Source organism: Patagioenas fasciata, chromosome 2, assembly GCF_037038585.1.
Source record: "Patagioenas fasciata isolate bPatFas1 chromosome 2, bPatFas1.hap1, whole genome shotgun sequence".
Classification (NCBI taxonomy): domain Eukaryota; kingdom Metazoa; phylum Chordata; class Aves; order Columbiformes; family Columbidae; genus Patagioenas; species Patagioenas fasciata.
In genome coordinates this window covers 168,913,525-168,925,642 of record NC_092521.1, presented here as the reverse complement: position 1 = coordinate 168,925,642, position 12,118 = coordinate 168,913,525, and the positions used below count along the sequence as shown (strand labels likewise).

Genomic DNA, 12,118 nt, shown 5'->3' with positions numbered 1-12,118 from the left:
ATGCTTTGCTCTGCTGGTCCGTCTCGCTGCCTTGGTTTGAAGGGCCGGCGGGTGGGAAATCGCAGTTTACTGCTCCTGAAGAATCTTGGTGGGGAAGTCGAAGCGTAAAATGAGTCAAGATGAGGAAGATTCCTGTTGACCGTGACAGTTGTTGGTGCGGTGTGGGTGTCGTGGAGATGTGAGGAGCTCACAGAAGGGCTGGGGTTGGAAGGAGGGCCACGTTGGCCAAGGCTCTGCTCCAGCAGGGTCACCCAGAAGAGCTGGGTGAAGAGCGTTCTTCGATGCCTTCGCTTGCAATAATCCCAGAAGAACACGATGTTCTGGGACCGATCCTAAAGGGAGCTGAGAAGTTACCTGGGAATGAGCCCAGAAACCAGCACAGTCGATACCTTCAACTGAAAAAGCAAAGTCAGCGGTGGGACTAAACGTGTCCTCTTTCCACAGTGCCTGAAGAACACTGGATGGGAGCTCAGCACGACATGAAGGGACCCGGCGCCCCTTTCTTTGTGGAGCCACCAGGTAAATCCATGTTGCCTGTTCAGGGTCTGTGCGGAGCGGCACTGGAGCTGCTCACCCGCCTCCTCAGGAGCCTCAGGCCAAGCATGAAGTGGGACCTGACCAAGAGAAACAGTTTCTGGTTCTTCCATCAATTCACGATAGAAATGTGTGTTTCAGAGCAATGTTATTTACACGTTTTCCCCGTTAGTGCTGTGGGTGGGGAACCCTGCATTTTATAGGCTGTTTGCTTCTAATTTAGGGTAACAAATGGAATATATTGAGTTCCGAGCCCAGTAGATATTAGTGGCGTGTCATTTGGGGTGTGTTTTGTAGCAGGGGGCTGTTGGGGCGTTGTTACACATACAGATGTGTGCAAAACACTCCACCCAGCAGCAAGCTCTGTGGATTCCAGAGCGCGTTTCCATTCTGGGCGTCTCCATTACAGCGCAGGTTCCTTAATTTCCAGTTAGGGATGCGTGTTCAAGCGTTACCTGAGGCTAAAACAATAAATAGGGTGAGAAAGGTTACTGCTGAAAAGAAGCTCTAAAACTGGAGCTTTGCTGCTCTTCAATCTTTGAAGCTCCATTGAGACACAGTTCCGCTGCGGTTGCCTGTGTATGAAGATATTTGATCCATTCTGGGATCTTTATTGCTGATTTTGGGGAAGAAGCTGGGGAGTGAGTGGTTTAGCACTGGTCCAAGGTCCAGAGTGTTCCTGGAGCTGGTGGCTCTGCCCAGGGCTCAGGGTACAACCGGGATGTTTAGCTGAATGTGTCTAAACCTGTCCCAGCAGCTGCTTCTCTCAAGCTCCAAGTGTTTGCTTAGGGGCTGCAGAAACTGATTTTGTGAAAATGGGCGATAAAAAGTGATTCTGTTTGGGTCCGATCCAGCCGGGATGCTGAGGGGGGCTCGCTCCTCAGGGCGGCTGCAACCGGCAGCTCCCAAAGGGAGCCCTGTTCCTAAGATCTTGAGCTGCTTCATTAAGCCTGGCTTTTTGTTCCCCTGCAGTGACAGAAGCGATAAAGCCGAACTCGTCGGGCCGCCTGTCAGCGATGGCTCCTCCTTTCATTCCTGCTGCAGTCCCAGCGTCCCTGGGAGAGGCTGGAGCTGCTCATGGACCAGGTAAATCAGCCCGGCCTAAGGGCGGGTGCTGGGTTTAGGCCCGGCCTGAGCAGCGGTGATGATGGAGAGACGAGGGGTCGCTGCTTCGGGAGGAGACGCCGTGCGGTGTGGAGTCCCCTGTGAGCGGGGCTTTGTGACACCCGCTGCTGTGGGGGAGCAGCAGCCGCTGCGCTCGACTCCAGCTCCTGTCTCCCAGCCCAGTAAAACTGATTTAACGCTTCTTTACTCTCCCACAATTTAAGCTCCAGAAAAATGTTGATGTGTGTCAAAACCACAGCTGTACCATAGGTCTGATGCTGTATAGAAATACCTTTGAAACTGTCTATTTTAAAGGCTCTTCTTTGAAACAGGTTTATTAAGGTGTTTGTATACAGCATCAGACTCGTGGTGCATTTTGCACCCGCCGTTGTCCCATTTCTTTAGGCTTTATTCCCATGCTTTCCACGATTCACCAGGGAGCATCCACACTGCTTTCAGTATCTATTTCTGTACTGTCCTATTCAGCCGTAAAATCACAATCTATACATTTTATTTTGGAGAAGATCAGGATATCGCTTCAGAGGGAAAAAAAAAGAGGCAAAACCGAATGAGAGCTGGTGCGTAATGGACTTGGTGCTGTGGTTCACCGCAACGCTGGCTTTAGCTCAATGGGCCCTGAAGTGCTATTTGAAAAGGGACTTTGGCCATTTTTCTCGTTTCTTTCCTTTCTCAGTTCTAAGTATCTAATTTAAGATCTAATATCTTTTCCAGTGTTTAGGGAGGGTATTTTTAGATGCGACTCTGACAGTCAGTAGAAATTTTATGTATATTTTTTTAACATCTACTCAGCAAATGTCTGGGATGTTCAGGTCACCGCGCAGCACTGTTGGAATGAAGGGATGCAGAGCAGGAACATCGTGCTTCGGGCTTTGGGTGATTTGTTAAAACTGGCCTCTGGACAGCTGGAACATCAACCAAACGGCCTCAAAATTCCCTCCTTGGGGGGGATTTTGTGAAAACGCTGACTTAACCGCGGAGTTTGATTGTACCGCGAACTGACAAATGCTGTTCTGAAACTCGCAGCTCAGTGTTTAGGGGATATTATGTAAAAAATGAGCGAGGCCAAGCGGGGCATGAAAGACTGAAGGGCACAGAGTGACTCAGCGGACGGCGGCGTCGGAGTGGAGACGCTGCCGCTCCATCACTGCACCAACAGGAGTTCAGTGAACGCTGGGGTGGCTCAGGACTTTTCTGCTGGTGCAATACCCAGCTGGGCTGCTCAAGGTGACACCAAAGTGTGTGTTCTGCTGGGATGGGTTTGCTCCAGGGGATCAGGCAGCTCTGGCTACGGAGCAGCAGGGAGGTTTTGAGTGAAAACAAGGCATTTTTGGGTGGTGGATGTTGGGTGTTAGGTCAAGAGAGGTTCTCCTGCCCCTCTGCTCTGCCCTGGGGAGACCACACCTGGAATATTGTGTCCAGTTGTGGCCCCTCAGCTCCAGAAGGACAGGGAACTGCTGGAGAGAGTCCAGCGCAGCCACCAAGATGCTGAAGGGAGTGGAGCATCTCCCGTGTGAGGAAAGGCTGAGGGAGCTGGGGCTCTGGAGCTGGAGAAGAGGAGACTGAGGGGGGACTCATTCCTGGGGATCAATATGGAAAGGGGCAGTGTCAGGAGGATGGAGCCAGGCTCTTCTGGGTGACACCCAGTGACAGGACAAGGGGCAATGGGTGCAAACTGGAACACAGGAGGTTCCACTGCAAGAGGAGAAGCAACTTGTTGGGGGTGAGGGTGGCAGAGCCTGGCCCAGGCTGCCCAGGGAGGTTGTGGAGTCTCCTTCTCTGCAGACATTCAAACCCGCCTGGACCCCTTCCTGTGGAACCTCAGCTGGGTGTTCCTGCTCCGGTGGGATTGCACTGGGTGAGCTTTCCAGGGCGCTTCAACCCCTCACACTCTGGGATTCTGTGATTCCGTGTCTAACACCACAGTCAAGGATACAACACAAGACAAGGCTGTGATGGGAAGAGCACTGGGGTGCACTGGGCGGTGTCATGAAGACCAGTACGACTGGGGTGCAGTGGTGCAAGGGAGCGGGTGATGCTGAAAGACAGGCAGCGAAACCTTCTCTAGCCGTAAACCCCCGTCAGGTATTGACGCTCTGTATTTTTGTTGGTTTCTGTAGCAGACGTGGCGTGTGTTCCTGCCTCGGCTGTGGTGTCTGCAGAAAACGCCGAGCCCGTTGCAGCAGGAGACCCCAGCGCTCCTCAGGCTCTGGACGCTGGATTTGCGCCCCCGGCAGATGCCGACGCTCTGCAGGCCACCGCTGCGGGGTTTGCTCCTGCTCCAGAAGCCGGAGCTCCCAGCGCTGCCCCTGTCCCCGGGGCAGAGAGCGGCTCCCCCCCGGCACCCGCTGCTGCCTCCCCTGCTGCTGCGCGTCCGGAGCTCCCCCCTGCAGGAGATGCGGATTTGGGATTTGCCCCAGCAGGAGATGCGGAATGCGACCACGCTGCGGATTTGGGATTTGCCCCAGTAGAAGATGTGGAATCTCACCATGCCGTGGATTTGGGATTTGCCCCAGCAGCAGATGCAGAGTCTCACCACGCTGTGGATTTCGGATTTGCACCAGCACCAGAGATGGAATCTCAGCACGGTGTGGATTTGGGATTTGCCCCAGCAGCAGATACTAAATCTGACCACGGTGTGGATTTGGGATTTGCCCCAGCACCAGATGTGGAATCTCAGCACACTGTGGATTTGGGGTTTGCCCCAGCAGCAGATACCAAATCTCACCACGCTGTGGATCCCAAGATTGCCCCAGCAGCAGACGCGGAGTTTGCTCCTGGAGCAGAAATCACCAACCACCACGACATGGATTCTGCGTTTGCCCCCGCACCAGAAATCAACCACCACCACACCATGGATTCTGCGTTTGCTCCCGCACCAGAAATGAACCATCACCACGCCATGGATTCTGCGTTTGCTCCTGCAGCATCCAAGCCTCCTCCCACCACGGACGCTGGGTTTATCTTTCCAGACACCACGTGTGTCCCTGCGGCTGACACCAAGGCTGCGGCGTCCGAAGAGCGTGCGGTGGAGCAGGACAAAGCAGCCCTGGACACAGCTCCGGCAGGTGGGTCTGGCCCGGGAGCCTCCCGAGGCTTCCACCGGGGTGTGCAGAGGGCGAGAGGCCGCGGGAGCTGGCGCGGCACCAGCGGCACCCCCGGCCGCACGGGAGCGCGGTTGGAGCACGACTGTCCGGTTCCAAGCGGATTTTTGTGGTGGGTAGGGTCGTGATGCACCTTGCACAAAACGCGTTGGGCAGAGCTCAGTTCTGCTGTCAGCACATGGGCAAAGCGCCTCACAAGGATTGTTCACTTAGGAGATAGAAAACTAGAATATCTTAATGTTTTTTTGGCTTGTTGTTCTTAGCAGTGCTGCGTGTTTGTAGGACACCACAGGGGCCTTGGAGTCCATCCCTGCTAGGACTTACTTTTGTACAGCCACCATCCTCAGCTTCTACCAAAATCTCCACAGGTCCCGTAGGACACTGTTTGCAAACAAAGGTTCTTCTCTTGAGAGCGGTTCCTCAACAGACTGGTGATAATGTTGTGACGTTGCCTTGGCATGGCTGTTGGCGGTGAGATCTCGCAGGACACTGTCCTTTCAGAGGGACAATTGCTGGTGAAATATCACAAAGCGCGGGGCAGACGCAGCGTGTGTGGAGTGACTGCAGGAGGACTTGGACTGGGCTGTTTTCTGTCCTCTCTTACTCTCTAATGATAAGAATAAGTTTCAAAAGAGAGACGTTTTAACACAAAACCCTCTAGAATGTAGTGAGGGAGAGGTGGGTGAATGGCAGAGTACCAGACAATACGGGAGGAAATGCCGTAGCAGAACGCTCGGGCTTCATCTGCTGTAAAATATGAACTGTTATTCTTTGTGTTCCGTTTGCAGAAGCAACTGTGAATGTGGGAGAAGAGCCGAACGTCCCCAAAGCTCGTGCTGGTGTTCTGGCGAACGCCGAGGACACCAAACCCCGTGCCGGGTGCCAGGAGGAGCCTGTGCCTGCGCAGAGGAACCACCTCCCCCAGCCAGGTGAGCAACGCGAACCCAGCGCCGCCGGCCAAATCCCAGAGGCTGTCAGTGCGGGGACACGGGGACGGGTGTGGATGGATTGTGTGTTAACGGTGGAAATCACCGTCGTGTCACTCGTCTTTTTCTTCCTCATCCGTAGAAGCACAACCAACATCTATCGGGAGTTTTATTTCTATTTAAAATGGAAATAAAATTACCTGTAGGTCTGTTCTCCAATGTGATTATGTCTTACAAATTAACACTTGTTATAATTGTCTGCAGCTAGGAATTCTGTAGTGTCTGTGTGAATATATTGGGAGGTATATGTGAATCTGAGGTGCTTAGTGTTACATACAGATTCCAGATTGATAATGGAGTAAATGGGGGGTTTGAATTCCAGTGTTGAGCCAGTACAGTCTGAATTGGGCTGATTATAAAGAGGAAAAGCAAGCCCCAAACCCTCACCCTGTGCTCAAGCCCCAAGACAATCCTTGCTTCATGTTCCACCTGCCCCTGGGCACGTCTGCCCAAGTATAAAATCGCTGCTTTAAACGGGATTGCGAGGAGCTAATCCATAGCACCCACCGTATCTCACAGACTTCACCCTTGGTGACAACAAAAGCGGAACCCGGGCCCTTCTCGGGTCTCGCTTTACCTGCGGGTCACCCGGGTTCCTAAGAACTGAAGCGTTCTGTTCGTGTTTCTGTATTTCAGTTCCAGTAGAAGCAAAAGAAGCCGTTGCACTAGAAAATAACGACTCCCTTGCAGAAAAAGCTCTTCCCAGCGCGGGTGTGACCGTGACAGAGAAACTAGAGGAGGAGGCCGAGCACAACCACATCCAACACGCAGAACCTCAGCCAGAGAAACCCCTGCAGGAGCCCACAGGTAGGATATAGATCACAATTCCATCTTAGAGTGGCAGTGTCCTCTGTGAACTCGTCACCTTTTCCTCCGGGCTGCGTTGCGAGCAGAAATGGTTTTGCACCGAGCAGCTGGGCGTTCTCTGCATTGCTCGGTGACTCTGCCTCCAAGCCCTGCCCTCCTCAATGGGCTTTTCCCTCCACCTTCACCCCAGGTCTGGGTGCTCCCGGGGCTTTATCGCTGGGACTGCCTTATCTCTTTCCTCCTGGAGAATTTAAGAGCTCACCATCTCTTTTGCTGTTACTGCTGGCTTTGATTTCGGTGTTAAAAAGGACCATTAATTCTTATTACAATATTCCTAGTGAAGACCTCCTTCTAAATTGAGTTCTATAATGACCAAAGGAAATGGGTTGGCTCTTCCTGCTCTGCTAACCCGCCTGTCCCTCGGTGCTTACGCTGGTGACCGGGGGCTCGTTTGTGGAGCGGGGCTAACGAGAAGCGACCGACGCTGTCCTGGACACCGGTGGCTGGTGCTGCGGAGCCAGCGGGGATGACGGGTACAGCGCGTGGCTGCGGGGCCGGAGCATCCGCTGCTCCCACCGCGGTGCTGCGGGGACCGGGCGCTCTGCTCCCCTTCCCCGTTACCCCCTTCACCCTCCCCAGCTCTCATCTTCCCACTGAACTTCTCACGTTTTGGAGGATTCCAGTTAGGGATATAGAAAGTGTAGCTTTTGTTTCTTGTCTTGCTAAGACAAAATGGATCCTTAACGCATTGTTAAAAAGAAATGGCATGTTCTCGCAGGAACTGTGGGAAGAGCATGGATCAGGAGCTCTGTGTTTTTAAGCAGCATTGACATATTTATCAGTAGTAGTTTAAATAGGTTTTGCATGTAAATGTCTATCGCAGCCCTGCTGAGGTGGATCTAGAATGAGTGTGCTATCAGTGCTGGAAAATTCCGCATATAATGACTGTATGGACTGTTTTAGATAGCTAAAATCACATCTATAGTCTATATATATATATATATATATTTAAAGCAAATAGTTGCTTCGATGTTTGAGCAGGCTTCCTGTATTCCAGGTCTCCCTACTGCACAAATCAGGCAAGCTTACAAACCCAGTGACCGCAGGTTTGGCAGAGCAAAGCCTGCCCCAGTGCCTATTGCAGATGTGCCGGGACAGAAGAGCGCTGACCCCAACCTAGAGCCTTGCTCCCTAGTGGAGCCCGGACCGGCCCCTCGCACTCGGGATTCGCACAGGAAGGCGCCCGAGCAAGCGCCCAGCGCGCCGCCGGAGCCTGGGGAGAGCTGCAGGGACGCCCCGCGGGACGGCTGGGACACGGAGGGGCCGCTCGTCATGAAGAGAAAGAAGAAGAAGCCGAAACAGAAGAGAAACCAGCTGCCCAGGCCCATGGAGCTCTGGGATGAAAACGCGACAGGCTCAAGAGCTCTGAGAAATCCTCCGTTTGCTGCGGAATTGCAGAAGCCAGATGTCTGTCCCTTCGCTGAGGCTCGCAAAGAGCAGGCGCTCGCCTCGGGAGGCAGAGCTGCGGATCTGCCAAAGGACGCGGAAATAATAACCCTGGCTTATCAAAACCTGGGTGATCACAGTGCCTTCTCGGTGCCAGCACCGGCACAGCAAGCCCCAAAACCCAACGTGCCCTTAGAACCCGTGTTGGGTGTGAAAAATGAAGCCCCAAAACCCAACGTGCCCTTAGAACCCATGTTGGGTGTGAAAAATGAAGCCCCAAAACCCAATGTGCCCTTGGAACCTGTGTTGGGTGTGAAAAATGGAGATGCTGTGAAAGCAGCAGAAAGAAGAGGTGATGGTTCGATGCCGCAAGCTAAAGGCAAAAGAAAAGAGGTTTCCTTGCAGCAGGTGGGCAGGAGTGAGGTGGGGGAATCCGGCACCGCAAAGGGGCCAACGAGGCCTCTGGAAAGAGATTTGCTTGATCAGAATGGGAAGAGGGAGGATAAGGAGCCAAAACGTGCTGAGCTGCCGGCGCCTCTTCCAGAAGCGATCAACCCGAGCAGAGCAGAAACTCCTTCAGACTCCGGTACCTCGGGGGGAGCATTGAAGACTCCAACAAACGCCACTAAAACGCCTGTTCCAGCGTTAATTTCACCAAAAGCTGAGGACGTTACTCCTCTGCAAACCAGAAAGGCCGATGGTTTATCGGAGCAGCCGTTCCTTCCGCCAGCCAAGCCCGATGCGACCGACCCTCCCGGCGCTGCGGACGGGGCGAGCGCAGCAGATTCCCCCGATAAAAACAAAGGGAGAGGGTTTATTGCATTAGAGCAGCAGACTGGAAAAGATCCCGATACCGCACATGGGGCGGACAGGCCGAAAAAAAAGCGTGGGGAAGGGAAAGGGAAAAGAATCAAAAGCTTCTCCGAGCAGACGACGCTTTTGGAGGATGTGAGCAAACCTGGCGATGGGGCCGGGGCGGAGGAGGCTGTGAAAGACGCGGGTTTCCCCGATCAAGGCAGAGGTTTTGGTGCCCGAGGCCGTTCCCCTGCGGGCGGCACGCAGGCCGACAAGCCGAAAAAGAGAGGGAGTGATGGAAGAAGTAAAAGAGGGGAAAGAAGTTTGTACCAGCCGCCTTTTCTTGTGAATAGGCTGGATGTGGGTGGTTTTCCTGAAGGAACCGATAAAGCCAAGGAGGTGGGTGTTGGTGATAAAGGCAGAGAGAGGGGCTGCGCTCCTGCTGGGGCTTCACAGGAGAATACAGCGGGTGTTACTAAAATGCAAAGGCCAAGTGAAATGGTAACGGAGGAGCCTAAAGAAAAGGCTGGAAAAGGTGAAATGGCCAGTTTGGGTGCGTTAGACCAAGCGTTCCTGCTGGAGAGCAGTGGGGAGGGAGCACAGCACCGCACTGCGGCCGACGCCATCAGCAGAGCCAAAGAGGTGGATTTGGTTGATAAAGGCAAAGGTGCTGGAACCGCTTGTGCAGGTGAAGCAGTTGTGAGGGATTCTGATGGGACACCGGACAAACCCAGGAAGAGAGGGAGCGATGGGAAGAGGAAGAAACCCGAGAAGAGCCCTTTGGGGCAGGCGGCTCCGCTGGAGCCTACGGGGGGAACCTGCGCCTTTCCCAGCACAGAGCAGGTGGCTGGGAACACCAAGGAAGGGCCCTTAGAGAAAGAGAAGGGGGCTGGTTCTGGAAGAGAGCTTTTGCTGGAGGAGCCTGAAATACAGGGTGGCAATAGAAGCTTCTCTGATCAGCTGGTTCTTTCGGGTCACAAACTAGAGACGGCAGAGCCACAACTGGCCCAGGCTAAAGGGAGGTGGCCCATGGGTGCTGGTGAGGAACAGGGTGCACCCGGGGCTGTCCCCGAGCACGGCACGGACGCCGCTGCTGTGACGGGCAAACCCAAGAGAAAAACTAGAGATGCGAAAGGCAAAAGGGCTGAAAATGGCCTGGAGCGCTGTGCTGCGCCGGGTGACATCCCCGCGGGTGAGCAGCTGGGGAATAGCCAGCACACTCAGGCTCTTGGGAAAGGCACAGAGGCTAAATCCAGCAGCTCGGTGAGCCTGACCCACAGCGCTGCAGAACCGGAGCCAGAGAAACCACACGCGGGTGGCACAGAGAAATGCCAGAAGCCGGAGGGCGGCGTGCGGCAGCATGGAGCAGGTGCAGAGATGAGTCCCCGTGACAAGGAGCCCACTGACAGGTGTGAAGCAGAGAGGGGGGGTGGATTTCCTGTCCTGGAGCGTGCAGCAGTGGCAGATCGCGCGCTGGCCGCGGTTACCGATGGGTGTAAACAGAGGGGGGCTGATGGGAGCGATAAAAAGGCTCAAAACGCCTCTGAGCAGCCTGCGTTGCCAGAGCCAAAAGCAGCCGGGAGGGCGGTGCAGCCTCCCATGGGGTACGGGATGGAAGGCGAGGACTGGGTAGATGAGAACAGAAACATCACGAACTTCCCCAGCGGCCCTCAGACGCTTTGGAATAATAAAGGAAGCGACTTGGAATCCTTTGCTGAGGCTGCAATACCTGGCCCTGGTGACATTGGTGACCTTTCTTCTGGCTTCCCAGAGCAGGATGGTGCAAAAATCAAGGGGCTTCCTCCTCCCGAAGCTGTAACAGAAAAGAGCAGCAAAGAACCTGGGTTTGGTGCTAAGGAGGAGATGCAGACACAGAAATCTCATGGGCAGCCCACCGGTCTGGGCCAGAAGGAGCCTGGAGAAGAGGTTCCGAAGGAAGATGCTAAAACCAAAGCTGCTGGTTCCCCGGAGGAGAGTGAGGAGGGGAAACCGCTTTCTTTGGACCGTTCAGTTGAACAGGACATGAAATCAAAGGGCGAAGTTCACCCTCCTCCCGTGGCAAAGGTGGCTGAGAAAGAGATAAAAAGCGCTGACAAAAAGGGAACGGCTGGCAGCGCTTCCTCAGAGCGGCCCTGGCAGCTGGCGGACCCAGCAGACGGGGCAGCCCTGGGTGCCAAAGGGACGGAGGCGCTCGGAGCAGCCGCCTCTTCGGGACAGAGGGACACGGGGTCCGTGTCCCCAGGACTCGCGGCGATGCCGGACAGCAAAGCAGGAGCCGCCTCGGTGGAGGATGGAGCTGGAGCGGCCGAGCGGGGCGGAGGTGGGAAGGGTGAGCAGAACTCCCTGCAGCCCCCGGGGGGCTTGGACAACAACGTGGCTGGAGCAGGGGCGCCTGGTTTCAATGGGGCCGCGGCCCAAACAACCCAGCCGAGCCCCGGCGATGAGCAGAAGGGCGGCTCCACGCCTGCAGAAGGGGACGCTGCTCACCTGGAGGACGCCGCAGCGCCCAAGCCCGACGTCGATAAATCTCGAGACGCAACCAAAGAAAAAGAAGAACATGAACAAAAAGCCGTGAAGGAGGCCAAGAAAATGAAAGCCACGGAACAGCTCAAGAGCTACATGAGACCCACCATGGCGCGAGGGGCAACCACGGTGCCCGCCAGGCCGACGGCTCCGGCCCGGGAGAAGCCAAAGGTGCCAAAAGCCGCGGGCTCAAGCCGGCAGCAGCCAGACAAAGGTGTGTGTTCGCGCCGGGAGCTCGGCGGTGTCGCCCGCCTTGCCCTTGCTGCTTGTCGGTGCCTTGGCATGAACCCCCCAGCCTTAATCCGACGTGGCACAAGCGAGTGCGGCATGACCGGGGGTGTTTTGGCTGGTTTGAGAGGCTGTTGGTTCTGCTTGCCTGTCTCACAGTGCTAATTCCCAGCGTTTGAAGGACTGACAGCTTGGTCTGGGTGCTACAACTCTGGATAGGTTTTTAACTATAATTCACTCAGAGTTAATTTTATGTGATGTGTTTAAGTAATCTTGCACTTTTTGGTGTTAAGCTACATCAGCTTCTTGTCGTCCCCGGCTGGAAATGACCTCGATGTGCGATGCAGCGGTGAATCCTGCTCACTAACAGCGTTGTGTGCCGCTGACGGGCAGGGAACGCGGTGCTGCCGTGCTAGGAAACGTTCTTGGTCGCTGTCAGCTCGCAGGGTTTGGTTTTCAATCTGCAACCATCCGCTTTTCCTCCTGCGACTGGTCAGTGACTTTATCTTAAGCTACCGTGAACGGCTACCTCTATAAAACATGATGCTTCCTTCTAGAATAATGATCTTTAGC

At 54.7% G+C, this 12,118-nt stretch overlaps 1 protein-coding gene across 7 annotated transcripts in view; it reads left to right on the top strand.

Moving 5' to 3' along the window:
• Positions 1–12,118, top strand: part of MAP4 (microtubule associated protein 4) — a 144,931-nt gene that overhangs the window by 87,233 nt on the left and 45,580 nt on the right. For 6 of the 7 annotated variants that reach the window (XM_065831685.2, XM_065831687.2, XM_065831684.2 and 3 more), the window contains exons 8-13: positions 445–519; positions 1,507–1,620; positions 3,777–4,724; positions 5,549–5,689; positions 6,383–6,553; positions 7,611–11,531. In XM_065831685.2, the coding sequence (XP_065687757.1) occupies positions 445–519; positions 1,507–1,620; positions 3,777–4,724; positions 5,549–5,689; positions 6,383–6,553; positions 7,611–11,531 (5,370 nt within the window). The remainder of the gene's footprint in view (positions 1–444; positions 520–1,506; positions 1,621–3,776; positions 4,725–5,548; positions 5,690–6,382; positions 6,554–7,610; positions 11,532–12,118) is intronic. The other variant, XM_065831683.2, reaches the window with a different exon arrangement.